The sequence below is a fragment of the Dermacentor silvarum genome, chromosome 4 (genome assembly GCF_013339745.2).
Source record: "Dermacentor silvarum isolate Dsil-2018 chromosome 4, BIME_Dsil_1.4, whole genome shotgun sequence".
NCBI lineage: Eukaryota > Metazoa > Arthropoda > Arachnida > Ixodida > Ixodidae > Dermacentor > Dermacentor silvarum.
In genome coordinates this window covers 30747118-30773870 of record NC_051157.2, presented here as the reverse complement: position 1 = coordinate 30773870, position 26753 = coordinate 30747118, and the positions used below count along the sequence as shown (strand labels likewise).

Here is a 26753-nt window from a genome sequence, read left to right as displayed (position 1 = left end):
CCGCTCGAACCATCTTCCGACCACCGCTGCCGACGGCGTGAAACTGTTCACGTCGCACGGCTGAAACCGTGCTACGACCCTCTTGTGCTGTCATTCCCCTAAGTCGCCAGGCTGGCTCCTTTCTGCGTGGGGAGTGATTGTACCGGAGCAGCTCTGTGCCAGCCAGTGTGGAAGAAGACGTGGACGATCGTGTGGTTCGCGCTAGGTCGGTTTTCAACGAGCCAGCTTGTTTTAACCGTCAAGCTTCGTCAAGTCTACCTGCCGAATACTCATATATATATATATATATATATATATATATATATATATATATATATATATAAACTGTTTGACACGTGCACGTTGTCGCACGAGAGCTTTGGTGCGTCGAAGGTGTACGTGCTGTGATGGAGCGCTCGGGAAAGGGCCTGCCTCATATCCCGCCGCCCTCTCCTTCTGTAGAGGGTGCGATTGAGGAGGAGGGAAGTCGCCTTTCACGCCGGTCCTTGTAACGTTACTAGATTACGAGTAACGGTGGTGCTGGTTATCGGCTTTGCTCTCTGTGGTATTAGGCAATGAAACTACAAACGCTACATACCGGGTGTTTCAGCGAACACCTTCAAAATTTTTTAAAGGTTGCCTGTGTCAGATAGCACAATTCTAGTTCATGAGCTGGTCTACTCGAAGAGGCGGACATGCACAAAAAAATAAAAAATTGAAATGCATAGTCAACTAATTACCAAAAATTCACTAATTAAGTTTTTAACTAATTACCTTATGTCCCATATTGCAATTTACAAATTCTAGCCGTGGAGTTCGCAAGGCGATTCGGATCCACTTGGAACGAATTCTCAGTATGACACCAGTTTCGAGATATTAATTGCCGAACTTGCGAAGAAATGCATTGGCGTTCCAGTCACTTTTGTGCTTCAATGCATAAAACGACCTTTTGTTAAGAAAGTAACTGGAACGCGTTGGCGCGCCAACGCCAGACTTTTATTAACTCTATGGGTGACGCGACCGCAAAAAGACTTTTTAACATTGGGGGCGCTCTCAAGAGACCGAGTAGCGCCGCCTGGCAGAGGTTGGGAGGAATATGGGCCTCTTCGGTTATCCGTCCCTGACAGTCCTGGAGTGTCCGAGAGATTGCATACGCAAAACTCACTGGTTGAACGCACGGCCTCGGATAACCTGGGGCTATCAGAGTCGGGTAATCAAAGAGGCCCAATGGCAGCCGACATGGAGGAAGAAATGGTATGGTCCCTAGAATATTGGCCAATATTCTTCTAGGGACCGTAGAAATGGCGGCCGAAAATCTGTTGCACAGTGTTATCGGCATCACGGTCGGCCATAGAGTTTTGTACTACTCGGTCGGCATTGTGCAAGTTCCATTTTCTAACCCTAACTCTGCGCATATGCGCTATCGATGTGTCGCGTTACACCTCATTATTATTTGTGCGGTACATTCTTTCTTGCATTCCTAACACATACTGCCATTTTCGTAAGCAGCTTAGTTGTGTTGCGCCCCTGCCAAAACAATCCTTCGCGGAAACGCGAGTCTCAACGTACGTGTGCTTTCGGTGAAGGCACTTTTCATAATGCCGAAGAGCCAGCTTGGCAGAGTGGTTTACCAAACATCCTGAGGTGTCAGTATGACTGAACGAAAAAAGAGAGAGAGAGAGAACAAGGAAGAACCTACTTACCGAATGGTTTACCTGTTTCAGACTCGCTGTGGACCGTTCAGCGTCTCTGCAGGAACTATAGACAATGAGAACTGGAATGGCTGATGTCACATGACACCACATTTTTGTATTTTAATATTTTTGTGTATTTTAATTTAGTTTATTACCCGAATAAAATAACTGAGTAAACAATCATGGAATTATAAATTTTGTATTTTGACTAGATAGTAGCGCCACAAAAAGTTTGAGAAAAGACGCGCAATGCGGAGGCTTGAACAGGGCACTGGACATGTAGTAAATATGCCGGTGTTTTGAACCGAAAGCGGTATTAGCGTTCTGCTGCGACGCTCCCTTGTCTATTTGTGTAAATTGCCGGTTACGGCAGTGCCTGCTAATCATGTTGTCTACAGCAAAATCTTCGGCCGGCATAGAATCATTGGGGTTTGAACTGCCGCCTTGCCGAAGGGAACATGAAGACTACAAGACACGCATCCGAAGTTTCATTGACGAGTACGGATCCGTATCCTTTACGTGCGTAGGAATAAGACATGTGTATTTTTTAAACTCTAGAGGTACATATATTTTATGCATAATTGGTTGTAGTTCATAGCTTTAAAATAGTGATATGTTCGTCTAGAGTTCTAACCTTTTGTTTTTTTATCCTGCGTGAGGGTCACGAAAGAGAAGAAAAGTGTCTTGAGAGCAACGTATTGAAAAAATAACATTGCCGAAATTACGGCTTGTATTTCTTACCTCTTGCCTACTGAGTTTCGTGAGGGAGTTTTAGAAATAGCGTCTCCAAGCGTCTTTGCATACCCAAAAAGCCAAACGCACCTGAATGTGTTCTTGCGTTCTTTAGCACGATTCACCGTTAGCGTCCTCCAAGTTTGGATCCCCTATTTCTAAAACTTCATGAGCTACTTTTGTCCCGTTGTTACACTAGCAAGTCAGTTTAGAGGTTTCTCCTTCTCTGTGAAACAACGCGTACTTTGTTAGACAGATGCTGTAACCATTCTTTAAGCATTCGAAAAACGTTCAATAAAAGAATGCCTGTGTGTGCTTTTCTGTGCCGCCCATTTCGAAAGAAAGAAAGGAAAAGGAAGCTATTAATTAGATTAACAATGTAAGTTTTAGTAATACTGCTGCTTACCCCTTTTACCTTGATTGCACTTAGCAATCCCAATGGTCCTGCAAGCCACCAGAACTTTCACCATCGGTCTGTGCTCGGTTTGGTTGGAAGTGCGTCGGGGAGGACATGCTTTGTTGCATCTCGTGCAAATCCCACCTTGATTGCCAACTTAGTAACCGTTTGGGCCATAAGCTGTGTAAGGATTTCATAGTTTGTTTTTGTAGTGCTTCGAGTTTCCTCTAGGGAGCACATGGCCTCACCCCCCTGCCTTGTGCTACCCTTGAATTGCCAAATTGTCCTTGGCCTGTGCCAGAACACTGTTTAGATAAGCGTTGCCTTCATTCTCTCACAGTACACACTGCAGAGCTGCCTTCATTATCGGTCAGTCACTTTTGGGGGTGACATTTTCAGTGCACGTTGCTTGATCAAGATAGGCAGAAGTGAATTCGATGAAATTGTTTTTATGCTGCATGATTTTTGTGCACATTGAGATAATGCTTGTCACCACATTACAGTGCCACAGTGGATGTCACATGATGCAAAAGAAAATTATTTCCAGAAGTGATAAATCGGGAGTACAGCTCCATGACTTGGCAATGCTCATGTCTCAGAGGCTCCATTTCTTTTGACAAAGCATGTACAGCATTAACAATGGTCGGCCACTCATCTGCAACTGTACAATGTCTCAAAGTGAAATTAATGGTTGGGCAAGTTGGTATATGTCCATAATAATGTGAAATCAGCCTGAGAGTAAATATTGACAAGGGAGCAGGCTGGACAAACAGCTGTTCAGCCTGCTTCACTGTTATTCATTATTCAGACTCATTTCGTGCTATTATAGAGAGTGTCTGTTGCACCTTTTCACCAATCCTACTGTGAACATGCTCTTTTGTCCCGTTAAACCTGCCAATGATGATTTTTCTATTCAGTGATGCACTTACATGCATTCTGACATTGATGAGATTAGGAATGATTGCAAACTACTGATGTGTATTAAAAGTGAACAGAGGTGTTGCAGGGATCCTTTTTGCTATTTAATGCCTTTCTTGCATGAACATTGACAATGTATTGCACTGCTCTTCTTGTTATCTGTGCCACTGCTAACTTCTCCACATTATGCCTGACAGGGACCTTGTGGTATACGTATAAAAATTATTTAGCTTTGTATTTCAGATAAAGAATGTACAGAGAAGCTGGTTTCATCCCTGAAAGATGCCCATAAGAGCTGCTGCCCTTGGAAGACTGCACCTTGCCCAGGTGATCGCCAAGTTTTGATCTCTTGTTTGTCCCAGCATGAGTCTGACAATTCAGAACCATGGTGGGACAAAAAAACAAAAAGAAGAATTGAAGAATTATAGGCCCATTAGCTTGCTTTCAGTGTTGTAAAAAAATATTCACCAAAATAATTTCCAATAGAATCAGGGCAGCACTTGACTTCAGTCAACCAAGAGAACATGCTGACTTCAGGAAGAGATATTCTACAATAGATCACATCCATGTCATCAATCAGGTAATCGAGAAATTTGCGGAGTACAATAAACCCCTCTATATAGCTTTCATAGATTATGAAAAGGCATTTGATTCAGTAGAGATACCAGCAGTCATAGAAGCATTGTGTAATCAAGGAGTACCGGAGGCATGCATGAATATATTAGGAAATATCTAAAAAGATTCCTCAGCTACCTTGGTTCTCCACAGGGAAAGTAGAAAGTTACCTATCAAGAAAGGGGTCAGGCAAGAAGACACAATCTCTTCAGTGCTATTCACTGCATGCTTAGCAGAAGTATTCAAGCTATTAGGATGGGTAGGCTTAGGAGTGAGGATCAACAGTGATTATTTCAGCAACCTTCGGTTAGCAGATGACATTGACCTTCTTCTTCTTTCTGGGTTTTTACGTCCCAAAACCAGTTCTGATTATGAGGCATGCCGTAGCGGAGGGCTCCGGATTAATTTGGACCACCTGGGGTTCTTTAATGTGCACTACAACACAAGCACGCGGGCGTTTTTGCATTTCGCCGCCATCGAAATGCGGCCGCGGCAGCCAGTATTCGATCCCGTGATCTCATGCTCAGCAGCGCAACGCCTTAGCTGACTGAGCCACCATGGCAGGTGGCTCAGTGAGCTCAGTCAGATATTGACCTGTTCAGCAACACTGGGGACGAATTACAACAAATGAATGGTGACCTTAACCGAGAAAGTGTAAGTGTTGGGTTGAAGATTAATATTGTTACGGCGCAACCAAGAGTGGCGCCAGTCAGAAGACGACGATTTGACTTGTAGAGGTAGAATCGGTCTCGCCAGCCATTTTGTTTATGTATCGTAGCCTCACTTGTAAATATTGTAAATACACCATTGTAAAACCACGCGCAAGGATGTCTACTCCTTGCTACATATCGATGACGCTTTGGACTGCTTGCACGGAGCCAAGTTCTTTTCATCCATAGACCTTCGATCAGGCTATTGGCAAATCTCAGTAGATGACATGGACCGTGAGAAAACTGCCTTCGTAACACCTGACAGCCTCTAACAATTCGAGGTTATGCCGTTCAGCCTTTGTAATGCTCCGGCAACCTTCAAAAGATTGATGGGCTCCTTACTTCGCGGCTATAAATGGTCCACATATGTGTTATCTAGGCGATGTGATAGTCTTTTCACCAACTTTCGCCAGTCACCTCGCGCATCTGTCGGCCATTCTTGCTGTTTTTCAACGCGTCGGCCTGCAGTTGAACTCCTCCAAATGCCACTTTGGACATCGTCAAATTACCGTTCTTGGCCCACTTGTCAATGCCGCTGGCGTTCAACCCGACCCTGACAAGATTTGCTCCGTTCAGAACTTTCCTGTTCCGTCTTCCACCGCAGACGTAAGAAGCTTTGTAGGACTGTGCTTGTATTTTCGTCGTTTCATCAAGAATTTCACCGAAACCGCCCGCCCACTCACTGACTTACTTAAGAAGGATGTTACTTTCACATGGGGCCTTGCTCAAATCAAAGCCTTCTGAACCACCCTCGTACGCTTGCTAATGGCTCCCCCATTGCTGGCTCATTATGACCCATCTGCCGCCACTGAACTTCACATGGATGCCACTGGCCTTGGAATTGGGGCTGTACTCATTCAGTGGCAGCGTAACGCAGATAGCATAATTGCATATACCAGCCGCCTCCTGTCACCTGACAAGAGGAATTTTTCAATTACTACAAGGGAGTGCCTGGCGTTAGTTTGGGCATTAGCCAAATTCCGCCCCTACTTGTACGGCCGCACATTTTCTGTGGTTACCGATCATCACGCCTTGTGGTGGCTCTAGTCACCGAAAGACCCCACTGGACGATTGGGCAGATGGGCGCTACGGTTCCAAGAATATTCGTTTGCTGTTTTATGCGAGTCAAGCCGCTTTGAACAAGGACGCCGACTGCCTCTCCCGTCATCCTGACGACCACCCTGTAGATGATGCACATGACACTGACTTTTGTGTCCTTACCATTTCTGATCTGCGCCACATCCGCTCTGAACGGCGTGATGAGGGTTTATGTGTTCTTATTGATCGTCTCAATTCTGGACATTCAGAGCCTACGGTGCGCATGTTTGTCCTCTGCAACAACGTTCTCTACCATCGCAGCTTAGGCCATGAAGGAACAGAATTTTTACTCGTTGTACCACGCTATCTCCAGACCGCCCCTACTGCAGGCAACCTCGGTGTTTCGTGTACCTACATCTCCGCACACCACCGCTTCTACTGGCCAAGCCTGTACCGCTTTGTGTGCCGCTATGTTGCAGCCTGTGCACTCTCAGCGCCACAAAAAACCTGCTGTGCTTACTGCTAGACATCTTCACCCCATCGATGCGCCCTCAGAACAATTCTTTTGCGTCGGTCTTGATCTTCTCGGCCCTTTTCCGGCGTCTAAATCTGGCAATAAGTGGGTCGTCATCGCGGTTGATCACGCGAGCTTTGCGCACAAGCTGTGCAACTGAGGTGGTGGATTTCCTTTTACATGACGTCATCCTCCATCACGGTGCACCCCAGCAGCTCCTCACTGATCGCGGTCGCACTTTCTTGTCCTCCGTTGTTGAAGACCTACTTCGCTCCTGTTCTGCCATGCACAAGCTTTCCACTGCCTACCATCCGCAGACAAATGGACTCGCGAAGGTGCTCAATCACACGTTGACAGAAATGCTGTGTATGTACATTTCTGACGACCACAGTGATTGGGACAGCACGTTACCCTTCGTGACCTTCGCCTATAATTCGTCCCGTCACGAGACCGCTGCCTTTTCACCCTTTTACCTTCTGTTCGGCCGCCACCCTACTTTGCCTTTTGACACACTGCTTCCTTCCTCGGCGAACACTCCCACTGAGTTTCAAGCTGCACAGAAGATCCGGTACAACAGCCAACATTGGGACGTTCGATTTCCTCCTGGCTCCGATGTCCTCCTATGGACACCATGCCGCCGCGTCAGCTTGTCTGAAAAGCTGCTGCCGCACTACACAGGGCCCTACACGATATTGCGTCAGCTTCGCAATGTGAACTACGAGATTACTCTGCTGGACATGCATGTCCCCACTGACATTGTGCATGTGTACCGGCTAAAACCTTACTTTGCTGTGAGTTCACCTCCATAGTTAGCACTGAGACGGTGCCTTTGCAGGCGGGAGTTACGTTACGGCCGACCAAGAGTGGCTCCAGTCAGAAGACGACGATTTGACGTGTGGAGCTCGAATCAGTCTCACGAGCCATCTTGTTTATGTATTGTAGCCTCACTTGTAAATATTGTACATACACCTGTATATGTGACTTCCGCAACGTAACAATATGCAGAAAGACAAAGATAATGGTCAATAGCCTAACAAGGGAGCAAGAATTCAGGATCGCCACTAAGCCTCTGGAGTCTGTACAGGAGTACATTTATCTGGGTCAATTACTCGCAGAGGACCCTGATCATGAGAAGGAAATTTACAGAATAAAAATAGATTGGAGTGCACACCTAACCATACTCACCGTGGTCGCTCAGTGGTTATGGTGTTGGGCTGCTGAGCACGAGGTTGAGGGATCGAATCCCGGCCACGGCGGCCGCAGTTCGATAGGGGCGAAATGCTGAAAACGCCTGTGTATTTAGATGTAGGTGCACGTTAAAGAACCCCAGGTGGTCGAAGTTAATCTGGAGTCCCCCAATATGGCGTGCCTCATAATCATATGGTGGTTTTGGCACATAAAACCTCATAATTAAATTTTTAATTTTAATACCTAATCATTACTCGGAGCTTACCACTGTCGTTAAAAAGAAAAGTGTACAATCATTGCATTCAACTGGTGCTAACATATGGGGCAGAAACTTGGAGGTTAGCAAAGAAGCTCGAGAACAAGTTAAGGACCGCACAAATAGCGGGGGAACGGAAAATGTTAGGCATAATGTTAACAGACAGGAAGAGAGCAGTGTGGATCAGAGTGTGAACGGTGATGCCGATATTCTAGTTGACATTAAGAGAAAAAAAAAATGGAGCTGGGCATGCCATGTAATGCATAGGGTAGATAACCGGTGGACCACTACAGTTACAGAACGGGTGCCAATGGAAAGGAAGTGCAGTCGAGGACAGCAAAAAACTAGGTGGGGTGATGAAATGAGGAAATTTGCAGGCGCTTGTAGGAATCAGCTAGCGCACGACGGGGTAATTGGAGATTGCAGCGAGAAGCCTTCGTACTGCAGTGGACATAAAAATAGGCTGATGATGATTCTGACAAATGCACCAATGTTTGCTGCAGAGTCCTATGCTGTCATGGAGCCAGTGATGCGTCTTGAAGCACTTGACCAGTTGCGCGAGAGGCTAAGGACGCTTATCCCCATCCTCTCGTCTCTCCCTTTGCTGAGCACTGAACAGATTCAAAAGCAGGTATGTGTACTGGTAGAGGCTGATACGTGCATTTTGCAGGTAGTTGGCCATCCAGCATTGTTTTCATTTCTTAAAAGAGTTACCAGATGGACTACTGTGTTTGTGTAAAGCAAGCAATTGCGTGTGTGATGGCGAGCCTTCTACTCCGGCAAAGAAATGTTGTAGCCTGTTCTGTTACGACCTGAGCTGATCTCAAAGGCGGTACAATGTCGCACAACATTTCAGTACCCTAATTTGCCATGAGGAAAGGACTAGATAATGTGAGCCAATCCTGAGGGCAGTCTAGTCTAACACAGTGTCTGGCAAGCATGGGAAAAACTGGCACACTCCTGCTCGTGACGCTCTAGAAAGACGGTTGGAGGCCTGTGGCTGAATGGAAGCTGGTGCGTGCACAGTTTTTCTTCTGACGGAACATCAGTCGTCTCAAATAGCTAGTTGGTTTTGGCATGACAGAAACATGGGTGTGCAATCGTGGCTTAATAGTTAGAGCATTGGGCTGCTTTACTTGGAATTACAGGTTTGATCCCACTATACATTTGAATTTTCTGTTTATTAAAAAAGCCCAAAACGAGAGAGAGAGAGAGAGAGAGGGGGGGGGGGTTATTTGAGGAAAGGCAGAGAGGTCGGCCTGAGCGTTAGTTTGAGGCATAACAGGAACCTGCCTACCGCGAAGTGCTAGGGATGAGCCAAAGAATGCTTCGAATTAAAGAATGTTGGAAGGTTGAGGTCACAAACAAACCTAGTTTTCAGCAGTTTATGTCTAGGGTACCATCTTTTTGGCATAGTCATGCGATTGCTAGGGCAAGAGAAGCAGTGGCACTCACCAAGACTGCTACAAGGTGGTGAAATTTGCATAATAGTACATAACCTCCTGTAGAGCTTACAGGCGACTATGAAGGATGGCTAATTAGGACCATTGTCATGTGGATTAACAATGTTAACATTGTTAACACTCGTGCTAATTAGCAATAATGAGCAGACATTTCTTATCCCTTCAAATGGCATAATGTGCGCATAAATGGTGCCATTTGAGATGTGTGGCAACATTGCAGCTAGCTGGTAGTAGAGCTAACGTGAGCTTGTGAAGCAGGGATGGGAGGGGCATGCATTTAGGCATGCAATATGGGTGCATCTGTGCACACCCGTGCCTTATTTTGTTTAACCGATGAACTCTGTAAAATTTCAGAATTTAGTGACACTAATGTACCACTCTTAAGGCCACTATTCCCATTTAACTTTCTCCTTCTTCGTTGAAGCATTCAGTAACTGTGGCATTTAATTGCCTTTTATTTTTTCTGAGTTATAAATCTGTGAGTACCTACGGAACTCTAAATAAGCTTCATGCAAGTGAACTCATGCAAGTAAAGATTGATACTCAGGTACATATAAGGAATAACAGTCTGCCCAATATGCTGATCTCCACAGCAACTTATTCATGCACATGCTATTGTATTCGTCACCACTGTGGTTGATTTTTAGATTGTGTGACTGGCCCATATTTATGGTTTTGGGCATTATTCACTGTAGGCCACAGAAACCGTGAGCACCATGGGGACTGAGACAGTAAAGATGCTGCTGTATTTGTGTTCTCTTTTTATGTCCTGTATCAAAGCAACATTTTTTTTTAATAGCTTGCAAAGGCAATGATAGTAAACTGCCAAGAAAGTAGAAAGGCTAAATATGTTCTTCCATTCAGTACAGGAGGAGAGTTCAAAGGAAAGTTCATAAAACATCCACCAGTTATTTCCTAAAATAAACTCGTAAAAGCAGAACTCTGTTTATACACTGAAGGCAAATATTAAATAAAGCTTCAGTAGCTTTCGCATTTCAGTAGTTTCATTATTGCATAGTGCTGCGCTGGTTTTGCTGGCTCGCAAAGCTCACACAAACTGCAAGTAGCATAGAAAGCCACATCCACGTCATGTCGCGGGATGCCCGAACGATACATGCTACTTGACCAAGAGCAGCTGCAGCAGCGAATCCAACGCTCTGTCTTGGCTCGGTTTATCCATGGCTGTGATTTCGATTTCACAAAAAAATGTAGCGCCCTCTGTCGGGCGCCATTTTACTCACCGACTACAGTAAAGGGCAGTGATTGTGTATGCAACGTCACCACTCTCCACTTGGAGATGGGCGATTTAAATTGTGCTATAGCTATGCGGACCCTTCAGATGTGGTTTTCTCTTAAGCTACATCTTTTCTTGACACAAAACAAGTGCTGTGAGGTTTCTGGAATGGTATTTTAACAGTCCACATTAACTTAATATTAGCTTTAGTGTCTCTTTAAAACCACTTACGCAACATCTACACTGCAAGAGCTACTGCTGAAAGCCCTTGCTTCACTATTAGAACTTTCTTCCACGTGCCTCTTTCATGCTGTGCACACCATGAACTTATGTCAGTGCTAGCTTTGTTGGTGAAGGGCCTTTTGTACCAGCACAGTGACCTCGACTTGCTATTGTTTTGGGCAAATGCAGTATTTTCCTATGTACAGTATTAAGCAGCACACTGACAAGCTTAGTTGAATGGAGGTGCTCCGAACAGTTCAGAGAAACATTGTGGGCTTTTGCAAACTTTCTCCTGTAATCGCTCCACCCTCATTTTACTTATGTATTAGCAATACTATCTGCCTTCTTCAGGTTCTTGCAGGAAGGAGATAATGAGACGTGCACCTAAATAAACTCACTACAGCAAGCTATACAGCTATGATACAGTGATAGATCAAACAATAGTGCAAATAAGCCGAAACTGTGAACTCTGTCGTTCATCAATGCATTCATGGTCAATGAAAAAATTAATCTGCTGTAGCACCAAAACTACCTATTATACTCAACATTAACGATTTTACTAGCAGACTGTCCTGTGTCTCCACATACACTGGAAAGAAAGGAGGCTGATATGTTTTACATTGCTAAGTGTATGGCCTAATGTGCTTATAGTGGGTTTGTTCACTTTCAGCTTGGTAGTGAAGCAATAGCCAAGATATGCAAGTTGGCCGATGAGGAACAAACCACGGAGAGCGAACGGGCTGTCTTGCTTGCACTGACTGGCTGGAAGACTGCGTAAGAAACAATTTATGATATCAGAGTGATTCGCTGCTGGATGAAGCTAATGCAGTGACAGAAGTGTTGCTCCAATTGCTCCAAACTGCTCCGAAAGAGAAATGCTCCTACATGCTGCTCCAAACTGTCATTTTTGTTAGCATCTGCTCCGAACGTTCTCCGAAACAGCGCTGGGAAATTCGATCTTGTACTGGGATTACCAACTGCTGCTGTGGCAACTGTGATATATGATCGATTACTTTTACATTGTGATGCTGAGCTTTATCAGCTTTGGTCTCATTTCTGCCACAAAAACTGTCATTTTAAATACAGTATATGGCTCATTTAGCTGTATTTTCGAACTTGACATGTAGGCTACTTTGGAGAAATGTGAAAGTGACTGACATTACTTCAATCTCATACCGATTATCAACTGCTGCTTTGGCAATGGTTATATGTGATTGGGTGGTTACCTTTATAATGTGGCGCTCAGCTTTACCGATTTGATCTCATTTCTGCCACAAGTACTTGTATTTTAAATGTATAGCTCATTTTACTGCACATGCAATAAACATCCATCTTAATTGTTTGTTTCTTGCAATTTGTGTTGACTATTGGATGTGCAATATGTTTAATAATAAATATTAATATTTATGAGAAGCTTCGATGATGCTTTTAACTCCAGGAGTCGTAGGGTATATTTTGCTATCTTCTCCGAAAACACCACTAGCTGCTCCAAACTAGCTTTTTTCCAGCTCTGAAATCACTTATGGCTGCTCCAAAGTGGCTTTTTTTTTTTTCTGCTTCTAAATCTGCTCCAAAAAGTAAAATGTCGCTTCCATCACTGCTAATTTGCCGGCAAGCCTTTGTGAGAAGACAATCACTTATATTTACCGAGTGCTTTCTTTTATGGTCAAACAGTCATTTAAAAAATCACCTGTGACAGATAGCGCTGTTCCACCTGGGTAGCTGGATTTCTGGAAGAGGATGGAATTGCCTACATGAAAAACTGCAATCTCCAAATAGCTTATAGTTCAGCTAATGGACTTTTTAATTACTCGCTTCCAGACACATGCTGAAATTGCAAAATTGAAATCAAGCAGTTTGAAAGTCATGTCTGCCTATCAGAAATCCCAAGACTTCCACCACTTTCGAAATATCCATTCCCGCCACCTATCAAAAGATGTATTGGCATCATCATTAATGTCGTCTTGAACTGCTAGAGGGAGGCATTTGGGAAACTAGTGAGAATGTAATTCTTCGTACATTTTAAGTGAGCAGTGCTCATCTCAGGGCTTCTGCTTGGCTTCAATTCCTTGATTGAAGCGTTGTGTTCTAAAGTGAACAATTAAAAAGTTTTTAGTTAATAATTTTAATTAGATGCCTGGAGTTTGCAATTTGTTGTGCAACTAATGTCCACCTCTTCAGTTAATCCATCTGAACAGGCTTAATTGTGCTGTGTGCGTCATGCAATTAAAGAAAAAAAAACTTAATATACTTCATGGTCATTTGCATAGTTCAGGACTTGGCAGCCAGAATAGCCTGTGACTTCACTTGTGGTGCCTTTCACAAACGCTGTCGCTTCTTTCGCAGTTCTGCAGTAGACAAAACACACTGTTGTCTGTTGTAAATGAAACGGAATATTGTCAAGTGTGGCTCTCGAACCACACCGTCTACGATTTGTTTTAAATGCATGCTGTGATAACCTGCTTTAAAAAATGTCAAGTTAACTTTCCAGAGAAAAGCAAGGGCCTGAAATATTGGAGCAATACTCATTGCTAAAGCAGCAGGTATATGTTGACCTAGTGTTTCAAGGTTGCCACGATTAATAATTTCCTGCACTGTATTTACATATTGCATCTGAGAAATGGCGCAAGGTTCACATGTAATACTGATTGAGTTTAGACAATATCCCAGTCGTAGTTAAGAACAATGAGGCAGTATATGGTAGTGAAACCGCTTTGTGTTTACTATGGGAGTTTGCCCAACTAATGGCAGCCTAGTCTTTTTTTTTTTCAAACAGTGCGTACAAGCGCAGTTTGCTTATATTATAACATGGAAAATATAAACATTGCTCTTGTGATGAAACCATGCGCAAAAGACAAGCCACAGCATGTGCTGCCAGCGCTGAATGATGACCTGTGCTGCCATTAGTTGGGAATGTAATGCAGAGAAGCAGACTTGCAAAATATGAAAAGGGTTTACTGTAGATTAACTTGGCCTTTACAAGTCTGGTTCCTAACGTTCCTTGTGATGGTGATCATGAAGCTCTGTCCCATGTTGGAGTTATACAAAACAAGTGACAAGGTTTATGATGTATATTGTGCATCGACTGCTTTTGAGACTTGAAAGTGAAAGACTTGTGCACACAGAAATGGTGCACACAGAAAATGGTGCACACAGAAATGATTTTCGGGAGGCATTCTGCAGGGACAGCGGCAGCCATTTTGAAAGATTTATACTTAGTTTCACGTGTGAATCAAGCACATCGTTCACATATAGGAGTATAAATATATAATACCGGTGTCATACAGGCACTTCGAAGGCCTTCGAACCAGTAGTCTCGAATTGGGTGCTGCTACACGGGAAGATTTGACGGCCATCGAGGCACAATTCAATCGAGTTGACACGAGTTTCATGGAACTCCCTTGAAGTCTTAAAGGCCTTCTAGTGGTGGTTTCATGCCCTCTTGTAGCAGCGTTTTCAAATCAACAAAAACAATAAATGTCTGCTGCCAAAACATACTCTAAACTTTCGGCAAATACTATCAGCATCGAGTTGAAAATAATTGATATATCCGCTGATAGTGGCTACAAATTATCGTTTCTTTTTTTATTATTTTTTTTTGTGCGGCTTTGGTATGGTGACCATCGTGCCACTCATTCGTAATGTAAAACAATTGAAACTCTCAATGGTCATTAAAAACTGCCATGTGGCAGCAACACAACTCCTTTGTGTTCGACAGAATTAGCAAGTTTCAAAGGCCCTCCATGCAAGGACCTAAGTGATGTGCTGTGAAATGTGCCTGTTGACTCGGGTACAGTATATATATGTGTATTGACATAATATAATGATATACATATACAGGGTTTGTACACCTTGAAATCCTTGGAAACACTTGAATTTGGAAAAACAGATTCAAGGACCCTTAAAACTGCATGAAAATAAATGTGCTCTTTGAATTCGTTAAAAACAATGGTTCGGGGCAACTTTTGAACATTCAATGCAACAAACTCGGCATAGAGGCTATGCCCTGGACACTGTCAATCGGAAAACAAATCTAGATATATTTTCTTTTGAGAGTGTTGCTCAGCGATTGTAATGTGTCATGGTCCACAGCCGCCGACACCAGGCTTCTTTAAATCACCATTGTCATCGCGCAGCTAGACAAAGCCAGATCAAGCAACCAAGTCGTACCACCATTCGGTTGTTTTGTTAGTTGGTTCACATTGCAGCCATCATGGCTCTGTTTTCAAGCCCTAGGCCCTGGCGGAAAGTAAGTTTCATCGATTTGGCATTAACATGACGAGTATCTTTGGCTAAAGTTGGAGGCTACTAAGCATCATGCGAGAATGCGATTGACATCGTTACAATGCGAAAGCCAACTTAGAAAAGTGACCTGAAGACCTTGAAGTGTGCGTTCCACTTGCTGCTGAGAACAAAGAGGTTTCCCTATTTTTCAGTATGTGTATACGAATAAGGTTTGTTTACCCCTACTTGAATTTTGGCCTTCATCATCCTTGAAACGCTTGAAATTTCCTTAAATTTTGTGTCAAATGTTCTGTACGAATACTACATATATGTACGAGGTCTGTTCAAAAAGAAACCGAACTTTTGAAATAGCGCGTTAACAGGCAGAGGGAGCGCGCTGTGGCTACTGAGCGCATGTAGCAGCAGGTTTAGACAACAAACTTCCATTGCCATGTTTTGCTCTGACCGTTAGTTGGTGAGCTACAGCCGCTGAAGTGAGCACATGAACAAGCTGTTCTTCGGATTGGTGCCAAAGTGACAATGAAGGAATTGGAAGAACAGCGTGTGTGTGTGTGAAGTTCTGCTACAAACTTGGGAAAACTTTCACAGAGACATTTCAATTGCTAAGCCAAACATATGGGGAGGACTGTATGAGTCGCACGCAGTGCTATGATTGGTTCAAGCGTTTTGAAGATGGAATAATGTCGGTCGGTGACGATCCCAAGCCTGGACGACCTTCCACATGCACCGATGATGACCACGTCGAGAGAGTTCGAACTGTGATTCGTGGAAATCATCATTTGACTGTTCGAGAAGTCGCTGACAAAGTGGGTATGAGCGTAGGAGCATGTCATGAAATTTTGAGTGACAAACTTGGGATGCGTTGTGTCAGTGCAAAATTCATGCCGCATTCGTTGACTGATGAACAGTAGCTGACCCGTGTTGAAATCAGCCAGGAAATGCTTGCCACTGCCAATGACGATGAAAACTTTCTTAAGAGCATCATAACAGGCGATGAGACATGGGTTTATGGCTATGATGTTGAAAGTGCAGTCATTGCAGTGAGTGGCCAAAGGTTCTCGTCTAAAAAAAGTACACATGAGTCGGTCAAAAATGGAGGTGATGTTGGTTGTGTTTTTTGACTGCAAAGACATTGTCCATCAGGAATTTGTGCCACATGGTCAGACGGTAAACAAAGAAGTTTACCGGGGAATCCTAGCACCTTTGAGAGATTCTGTGCGCAGTAAGAGGCCTGAATTGTGGAAAAATCGGGCTTGGATGTTCCATCATGACAATGCCCCGGCTCACGCATCGCTCCTTGTCCATAGCTACTTAGCGAAACACCACACTCCTGTTGTTCCCCACCCACACTATTCTCCGGACCTAGCCCCAGCAGACTTTTTTCTATTCCCCAAGCTGAAAACCACATTGAAAGGACGTCGGTTCCAAGCCGTAGAGGAGATCCAGGACAATGCGAAAAGAGACCTGCGCGCCATTCCAGAAAGTGCGTTCCAGGAGGCTTTCCAAAAATGGAAGAAAAGATGGGAAGAGTGCATTGCCAGTAGAGGGTACTGCTTTGAAGGGGACAGCACTTAAAATGTTGTACCATAACCAGTAAAGGTGTTATAGCAAAAGTTTGGTTTCTTTTTGAACACACCTTGTATGTTGTGCTGAGTAGTATATTGCAGCAGCTTTAATTTTGGGGTCTGTTAGAACTCCCTAGCCCTTCCCCTGGTTAGGGCCCTGGGTGCACATGAATAACAGTTTAGAAATTGCTGTAACACAAGCGCGCAACAACTAAATAGCAATGCTTAATTCTGTGCAGTGCAAAATATGAAAGGGTAGCCTGTGAGCATAAACATGGGAACAATAATGAAACATGAAGGGCAATAACATAGGACCACAGAAAACGAAGAAAGCTGCATTAGAACTTTGTAAAACAAAACGGCACATGGTTGAAATTGAAAAAGGAAAGACGCACAATGCTGCTCTATGCTGTCAGCGTTTTTCTATCCTTTGTCCTAGCCATGTGATCCTAGCTGAAGATTGTTGAAGCCTTTGCTACACTTAGCCAAGCAGCCTTAATTTTTTATGTATTGAAAGTTCTGCAGCTCAGGAGACAGCTTGTATATTCAGGAGAGAAGATGAGGGGTTTAAGGTACTGCAAACACAAGCACTGAATTAATCTAGATTGTTAGATTGCCTTGCTAGAAATGTTGCAACATTTTTATACCGATAGATGACATTGTTGCAGATAAGATCATGACTGGGTAGACTGCACAATTATTCAGTACAAATCGCCCGTGGTGGAGTGTTCTTCCATGGGCAGTGCTGGACATCTCGAAGGTCATGTTCTGCAAGGCATAGCTACCAGCTTTGAGTCAGAGTCCTGGACAGCTTATACCGGGCAGTCATGCTGTTTAAATAATGCCCATAGAGGGGTGCAAAGAAGTAGCACCAGTAAGTTCTTCCTTAGGAAAGTCTAATTGACCAGACTGCATTTGATTTTGCATTAAGAAGCAACATAATTTCTTTATTATCAATGGTGGCTTGCATTTTATGGATTATATAAACAAGGTGTGTTACATTATGAGAGCTCTTATCGTATTTTCACTGTGGCAGCCCCAAGCCTCCCCTACATTCACATCAGTTTCTCGCTTAAAAAGACTGTTCTCAGTGAAAGTAACACTTTTGATGCCACGGAACACTATATGATCACTTTAGCTTGACTTAATCAGAATCGGAATTTATTGTCACATGTTGTTATTACACGTTAGGTCCCAGAGTGGTAGACTGATTTGGGACCTCCTGTGCATAGTAAATGTTGAAGTAAACATGTTTTTAGCAGCAGAAAAAGTAGAGCAACAAACTAGTGCACGCTTAAAAATACAAAAAAATATACAATGCATAGAAACCGAAAAATATATTATATACAATACTAAACTCCAATGCAAAAAAAATAAATAAAAAGAAGAAATGAAAAACAGTTAAACAGTTACACATATAGGGACCTCCTGCACAAAAAGAAATGCACGTATGTGCCCATTGTATTTCTTTAATAACGGCTTGTCATTTCTGCCATGTAAACACCTCTGCAGGCTTCATGCTTTGAATTCATTTCGTGTGTCGATGCTTAATGTGTTTTCCAAAGCTTTATAATCACATGTGCGCATCCTTCGCTTTTCTTTTGGCTTCAGCAACCCAACTGAAAAACTGAAGCAACTCAGTTGCGACTTTTGCTGTAGGAAGGTTGGAACCTGGCTCTATGCATCTCCCAATGAGTTAATCTCCCAGGACACTAGTTGCAAGCAAGAAAATGGCAATGGACACGGCATCAAGAGGAAGCACGAGGAGGTAATGATGCACGAGGAAGGAGCGGTGCCTGTTGGCCTGTGCCCACACTTTGAAGAGCGAGAGGGGGCTTTGCTAGGTTGTGGATTCCTAGAGCTTGGTTTAATACACATACAGAAATATTCAAGAAAGTGGGTGGGGTGGACAGCTGTTGTTGTAGCTCAGCTGGTAGAACATTGCATGTGTTATGTGAATGTTGTGAATTTGGCTCTTATTGGCAGCTACGGTTGCTACCTTGGCAGTTTCCCACCAGCACAACTAACTTTACTCTCATGGTGTGGGCATCTGGTGTGGGCATCTGGTTTGACCACCAGTACCGGCACGTCATTTGCCAGTTTCTCGGTTCTTTTTAATTAGTTTGCACATTATAAGCTGCATCGCAAATGGCCTTTCGGACGTTCATACATACCAGACAACTGGACTGTAGCTAGCACATTCATTCTTAATTCCTTGTGTGAACCAATTCTCCTTGCGTAATTTTATGAGCTTTCTCCTATAAGTCTGAACACATACTCTTCACCTCTCTGACAGTAAGTCTTATCGATAATCGCCCGCCATTGGCCCTTATCGCGTCACCTGTCACGACCAGTTTGAGCCACATGAGCAAAACAGACCCACACTCTTTGTTCTTCTGCCCCTGTACAATCCAGAATTATGTTATCAACAGGTGTACCAAATTTACAAATTTGATATGAAGCCTTCTAATAAATTGCAATCATGCGAAGTTTGTACTTGTCGTATCGCCACTTTACTTTGTTCTATTTTTTATTTTTGTTTACGATACTCTTCATAAAGAACGCCCCCCCCCCTCCCGTCTTACCATTTTCTTGGTGCCGTATTTTCTCTCTGCAAAGGTGGTAGCGCTACTGGGATCGAGTTATCTTTCCTTCATTTCCCTTTTCATTATCATTTCTACATTTCATTTGAAAAACACTAAATATCTTCTATGCTTTCCTTAGCTTCATTTGGTTGATGCCAGAGTTTTGATTCATGGTTTGCTTTTATTGCGCGTTACTGGTTCATGCTAGTGGCACTTGAGAGTTGCCATTATAGCAAGAGCAGGTGAACCAACGGTGTGCATTATGTTGTGTAACAAAACTCGCGATAAAAGTTTGTGTACATGATTGTAATGAAGAGCTGTAGTAGCCACACAAGACAGCTTGTGCAGAAGATAGGTTTTGTTACACTGACTTTTTGTTATATGTGCTGTGCTAGCTTCGAGGTTCCAGTTCTCATATTGGTGTTCCTGCAGTCCTAGAAGTCTTACACTCCTGGTGAAATTCATCTGCTGTTTCTCTGGCGTTTTTAGGAACAAATGGACCCAATCAAGGAGCATCGTCCATGGTGCATATGGGTAGTGACCGGAACATCGGGAAAGAAAGGCTGGGTTGTTTACAGTGAGTGCCTCCTAAGAAATGTCGAATCAAGTAGCGATCAAACCAGCACTCCTCCTTCGGTAAGCCTTATTCACAACAGATCAACCTCACCATTTGTTTTACCGTGATGTACTTCAGGCACTGCTACAATGTGGCTATACTTTTGTAGCATATATCTTTTAAGCAATCTCGGTAAAGCTGCAGGGCTGGTAACTGTCTAATTTCTTTATTAGGGGCAGCCTTTGAATAGCCTAATCAGATGGCGTGTGCACATGGTTAGCAGATGTGATGCAAGTTCCAGACAACGGCCTCCGAGAATTTCAGCGTGCTGCTGGTGCTGACAGATCTTGGAGGTGGTCCCAAGGATCTGCACTGGCTCTCAACATTTTTCATCATTGCAGGCTATCAGTACTGTTGGAGATTTTTTAAAGTCTTCATTTCAAAAATGCCTATCATTTCTAACTTTTGATGATGCCTCCACTCATATTTAAAATGTAAATTTTTACATGGACGCCTCTCTATATCTATACTACCAGGTGTTCAAAATTAAGCTTTATGAAATTTTAAAAGATCGTCTGTGGCAGGTAGCATAATTCTTATCCTTGAGCTGGGTTTTTCGAAGAGGCGGACATTAGTAGCACGAGAAATCGAAATGTATATTCAACTAATGGACAGAAATTGACTAATCGGACATTAGTAGTACGAGAAATCGAAATGCATATTCAACTAATTAACAAAAATTGACTAATGAACTACTTTGTTAATTACATAACAAAACATATTGCAATTTACTAATTGTAGCCGGTGAGTTTGCGAGACGCATTAACTTGAATTTCCAGGATGACACCAGTTTCGAGATATTTCCCAAAGTGTGGGACGAAATACATGGGCGTTCCAGTAACTTTAGTGCTTCAATGTATAAAACACGAAAGAAGAATGGGAACCGAGGGGCTCGATTTTATTAGTCATAACCACATAAAGCCACCAGACAACGAAGCCAAGGAAAGCATCGGGGAAATTAAGTGTAGTTGAAATTAGAATGTAGAAAATGAAGAAAAGGGAAATGAAAGTGGACGAAAAGATAACTTGTCGCCTGCGGGAGCTGAACCTGCAACCTCCGCATTACGCGTGCGTTGCACTACCAATTGTGCTACAGCGACGGCCATCAATTCGTCCACTAACTTGGGTATTTATGTTTACTAGATCTAGCCCTAGGAGTGTTAGCCAGCGCCACTCAGAACCATGGTGGGCGGATGTGGAACATCCTTTTTAGCCCAATGGCGTCACAATACACGTGATCTTGGGAGAGCAGGCACGTGGCTAATAAACCCTCGCATGCTACCTAATGACATCAAGGCTGGCAGATTCGAGACCCTCGTAATGAAATACGAAAGAAGAATGGGAACCGAGGGGCTCGATTTTATTAGTCATAACCACATAAAGCCAACAGACAACGAAGCCAAGGAAAGCATCGGGGAAATTAAGTGTAGTTGAAATTGGAATGTAGAAAATAATGAAGAAAAGGGAAATGGGGAAAGTGGACGAAAAGATAACTTGTCGCCGGTTGTATACTGTATAAAACAGTATTTTGGTAAAAAGTAAGAGGAACAACAATGCATTTTTACGGCGAGTTTGATGGCGCATATCTCCAAACTGGTGTCATTCTGGAAATTCATTCCAAGTGGATACGCCTGACAAGCTCACTGGCTACAATTCGTAAATTACAATGTGTGTCGTAAAGTAATTAACTAAGTTAATTGGTGAACTTTTGTTAATTAGTTGAATATGTGTTTCAATTTCTTGTGCTACCAATGTCCGCCTCATCGAATAACCCAGCTGATAAGAATTATGCTACCGGCCACAGACGATTTCTAAAAATTTCGTAAAACTTGAAAATGAACACACTGTATCTACACCTAGGTTTTTATGCAATGCAAAATTTCATTGCAGTTGGCCTTTACGCGTATGTGTATATAAACCGGTGGAACAATACACAATTAGAATGAAAGTTGCATAGCGTTTCCTACATTTGAAAGTCTGAAGGTGAAAGCTTCGTGAGCATATATTTTTAGACAAGGATGCAAAAGTGCAGCTTCAGTTTGATTTCTTGCTGCTGTTGACGTTTTCCATGTGTCATTGTTGCTTGATGTGACTGTATCTTTACAGCCACAGAAAAAAAAAAGTCCAGAAGTTGCATTGGAGAACAGAGAGAGAGAGTAGATTTTAATGAAGAGAAGGGAGGAGAGGTTGGCCTGGAGAGCGTGTCTCTAGCCTGCTACTCCTCACTGGGTTAAGGGGAAGATACAGAGAGGGGTAGGTGACAGGTGATTATGATATCGTACAATGAGCTACTATTTACACACGTTGTCCAGTACGCTGTTGTGCACTTTTCACACACTACACGCAGGAGTAGTGTTGTCCACACAGAATGTCATTGCACAAACACATTGGAGAACAGAACTCGCATGAAAAATGCAAGCTCCTCATAAGTCCAAGTGTGAAAGCTGCAACTGCTGTTTATACAGCTTTATTTGGAACATTGAAAACCATTTTTCAGCAACCAGTTTTGTTACTCAGTACAGATCCACTCATGTGATAGACGATCAATACTAAAGCCATGGAAATGCAAGCTTTGCACTCTAACCCTTTAATACCCAAGTTATTTAGTAAAAATGTGTACAAAACTGACTCTTCTTTTATCCCAGCAAATTATTAAGCATTATATCCAGATTCATTAAATATATTACTAGTGTACTTTAAGCCCAAACCACAAGAGAGCGATCTTGTGCACGACGGCTTCGAGCGCGAACAGATCGCTCATTCTTGTCGCTCGATTGCTCGGTTCCGGAAATCTAGAATTCGTCACTTGTCGCCGGAAGTGCTGTGAGCGACTAGCCAATAGCGCGAAGCCGGAACAGGATGCACATCAGTCAAGTACTACCGATTGTCGCACGGAACGAGCGAACGACTAAACTTTGATACGTGCAAGGATAAGAACCTAGTGTAAGACCTTCAGAAATATTTATGCTGCTTTTTACAGTAAAACACATCAACTTAACGTAATAAAGCACGTGTCATGCCAGTTTCGGCACGTAGTATTTGCTGCCCTCATACCGGCAACACCGGGGAGACGTCGCTCGCGTGTGATTTGACTTAGGTGACGAGTGAACGCGACAGCCATCTCTGTCGCGTCGCTTGTCGCGTGCATGCAGTTTATACTTTACCTTCTATATTCAATTGAAATATTAATAAAAGGCATCTGCTCTTACAGAGAGACATTACCTCTTGACATGTGTAAGGTTCAGGCATAATTATCTGAGTGGATGATACCGAAAGTAATTGAAAGCATTGAAACATGTTCAAGTGCCAGAGCTCAAATGCACAACACAAACCGACTCGACAAGTGTGGCTTGTCTCCAGCAAGCAAAGCAGAAGTAGCTACGACCTGGACGAGTACAGCTAGTCATTGGCAATATTGGTACAAAGCAGGGTGTTAACCGAACCTGAACCAAAAACCTTACCCAGACCACAATTTTGGGCAAAACTAAATCCGAACCCGAACTAATATTTTTGGAACGTGCCTGTACCTTAACTGAACTTGAGAGAAAAAAAAAAATAGTTATAGCACGAAATGGTTCAAGCATATAAGGCGACAACGGCAAATAGTTTGCACGATTCTTCGAATAACTACTACTTCAATGCAGATTGTTACAACTTACAAGTTGTGTTGTGAGTGAAAATGGGGATAGATGATGGGTATGTGCTCATAACTATGGCCACCTCAGCAGAGACGCTTGCACTTCTGAAGTTGGCCATGCCAGTTGTGTTCTGCGACCAAAAGGTTGTTTCAGGGGCTCCACGGACATGACATTTCTGGTGACACTCCCCATTCGGCCATTAAGTCTTGTTACTAAAAGTAAATAAGCACGGAGAATAGAAAAGACGGTGTCCTCTAGGAGAGATGTATTAACGAGTTCAGCTGCATGACTTATTGTAACCTCCATAACACTGCAGTCTAGTGAATGCTGTCACCTTCTCAGTGAGCGGTAGCCGCGGCTGTAAACGGCACGCAAAATCTTTTGTTACGAGCCATGGTTCAATGCATGTTTGTAGCCAAAGTAAACAACGCTTGCAAAAGAACCGCCACCAAGCCACTTCAGAACTGTATCGCGGTTCACCTCTGCCGGTGTCTGCATTGAGGACAGTAACCACACCTACAGCGAATTCAAGGTCGATGAGAGCACAGACCAAATATTCGTTCCCACCATCTGATACAGACACAGAATGATGGCCTTTGCTGCCCTCTAGACCCACGGCCATGACACCATGCCATAGTGGTCCTCGGTGCCAAGAATAACAGGGTCAATAAAGCTGATGACACAACACGTACACTAGGAGATGGATATAATGAGAACGAAAGCATTCACAGGGAGCGGCCCGCAGCTCTGCCCTAGGGCAGGGCTTCTCAGGACCTAGTTAATACAGTTCTTTGTCTGTCTGTCATTCAGAAAATGCTGGAGCATATGGTAGAGTCAATGTGCGTGGCTCTCTGCAGTCTCCAGAATCCGGCCACTAAAAGTGACCTTCAGGTGCTCACCGTACTGGAGCCGCTTATCGCAGCTCTTTACATTTTGTAAAGCTTTTTCTTGGCGCCTGTGCTATTCACGCAGGAGAAACCCTCGCCCCAGCTTCGTCTTAGCGCCTTTATCTGACGATTCACTTGAACTAGTTGACGCAGCCAAGACCTGGAACTACAGGGTGGCTTCCTGGATGACATTTCTGAATGTTTATCAACAGAATGTTGAACTTGCCTTCACCGTTTTTCATCCCTCTTACACCTGTATGTCCCCTTTCTCCCTCCCTCTGTGCAGAGCGGCAGGCAAGGGCGCACTAGCTCAGGCCGACCTCTCTGCCGTCTTTGAAATAAATTCGCTCTGTGGTGCTTAGCCAAGCAGAGTGCAACGCTCTTAAGAGTTGTGGAAATTGTTTGTGGGGCACACTATGCATGCTTTTGACTTCTTTGTCTGGGCCTTAATTAGAATGTCTCAAGGGGCTAGTGTCTGCCCTTAGCTGGCACAAGACTACGTGCCATGTGGAGATGTGCAAAAAACATTGATGTAAGGTTTAGCACAAACCATTCTTGTTCATCGTTCAGAAGCATCAATGTCCTCACCTGCTTCTAAAAAAGCAGCAAACTGAGTGAGAATGTCAAATGCTGGCTTCTTTTTTTGTAACAGTCTAGAAGTTTGAAGTTGTAATTTGTGTAATACAGTGTGAATTACAGCTGTCTTCAATGCCACAGTTCGCTCATCCACCAATCCTGTAGTAAAACCTGAAGCAAAACGAAAATTAACTGACCCTGCTGCTCTCCAACCAAGAGTGGAAGTGATGCAGACTTTACGCTGATGCAGGAATTCTCACTAGTTAATTAGGTCTTTACTCTGTACATGAAAATTCCCCCGTATTTGTGTAATTCATTTGTAAACTTCTGCCTCCTCGTGATGAAACTTGCACATGCAGACAAGTTGATAATAGTATGCAGCATATCGCCATGAGGTGGGATAAAATTAACTGTGCCGAACCGGCTCAGTGTTGAGAACTGTTATAAATTTTATTTCTACAAATCGAAATGAAATGTGAGCACGTTGAACCGAACTGACATTTTTGTCGGTTGAACACCCTGGTACGAACATCTAGCACAAGTACAGCTCGGGCTTGGTAGTTAAAGGGCTTAAGCACTGCTGTAGCACTCTATTGAAGGCTGAACATCTTGCCACACTGAATTTTTATTTTTTGTTTGTTTGTTTTTTTGTGCAGGTTGCTGCGTTCCAAGAGAAGGTGGAACGGATCCTCAACTCGTGGAAAAAGATTAAGGTGCCTCCTGCTTGAACTTCTGTTAGGCCCAATTTCGAAACCAGAGCCTCATATTTCGCATTAATTGTGTTCAAATTTACGAAAGACGGTAACAATTGTGATCTTCAAAAGGTGCAAGCGATACGCAACTACTTTTCTCAATAAACGTTATTTATTTACATCCTGTGTTTTCACTCCTCCCCATCCCCAACTGCAGACCTGTTCATTCCTTTTCTCCAAGACATCGCACAGCTTCACTAAGCCTCTTCGAGGCTTTTCATCACTTTGTAAGCTTGCTTTAGTTCGTGCAGCAGCACACCACACTTCTCCGCTGACATAGGTGAAATGCACAGGCTTGACTTCGTCGCCTTGCCTTACGGCGAGTTTCATCTGAACCGACGGTTGGCACACTTCGCCCGCTACGCTCGACTCAAGCACGTAGTCCAGGCGCCACTGAGGCGTTCCTTCGAGCGACGACAGCCTTAGACTTTGCTCTTTCAGCACGGCCAGTATCTCGGTACAGCGATCTGCGTAGACCTTGCTCAATGAGACGGCGTGCTCCCTAGGCAGACCTAGCTGCGTGAGTTCGTTTACAAGCGTCTCCTCGTCGACGGAAAACTTCGTGGAGTTCTTCAGTATAAATTCCAAAGCCATGAGCACGCCTTTGACATCGTCCTCAGTGAACTTGGAGTCCGCCGTCAGTTTCGCCACCTTATCGAAGTCTATCTGTGAATGCAGCAGGCCGTTAACTACTTGGGCGCTGAGCAACTTCACTTTCACGGAGCTGATCTTCGAGAGCGAGCCGATTTCGGCGAGAAGCCAGTCGGGGCAATCCCGATCACCGCAAAACTTGAACAACATAGTGTCACGGTAACGGCCTGGTCAACGATGTGGGCTTCTTGTTTTGCTGATGAAATCGACAGTACACACAGCACGCGACGCTAAGATGACACTTGCGTTCCTCCCACTCCCACTTCGTGCTGGCTTGG

The 26753-nt window shown here is 43.7% G+C and overlaps 3 protein-coding genes across 3 annotated transcripts in view; 1 reads left to right on the top strand and 2 right to left on the bottom strand.

Moving 5' to 3' along the window:
* The window catches only part of LOC119448063 (E3 ubiquitin-protein ligase CCNB1IP1-like), a 20560-nt gene extending 18826 nt beyond the window's left edge, over nt 1–1734 (bottom strand). Inside the window, exon 1 of the mRNA XM_037711554.2 lies at nt 1683–1734. The gene's annotated coding sequence lies outside the window, so the exon portion shown is untranslated. The remainder of the gene's footprint in view (nt 1–1682) is intronic.
* A 202-nt stretch (nt 1735–1936) lies between these two features.
* LOC119449709 (zinc finger C3HC-type protein 1-like) lies at nt 1937–25945 on the top strand. Its single transcript, XM_037712947.2, has 8 exons — nt 1937–2181; nt 2836–2986; nt 3964–4047; nt 8545–8672; nt 11631–11734; nt 18382–18538; nt 19845–19991; nt 25729–25945. The coding sequence occupies exons 1-8, from the start codon at nt 2059–2061 to the stop codon at nt 25798–25800; spliced, it is 966 nt and encodes a 321-aa protein (XP_037568875.1). The 5' UTR covers nt 1937–2058; the 3' UTR covers nt 25801–25945.
* Nucleotides 25918–26753, bottom strand: LOC119449710 (COMM domain-containing protein 4-like). The gene is given in 2 exon segments (XM_037712949.2): nt 25918–26102; nt 26104–26753. Coding segments are annotated over 2 exon segments (603 nt in total). The 5' UTR covers nt 26626–26753; the 3' UTR covers nt 25918–26021.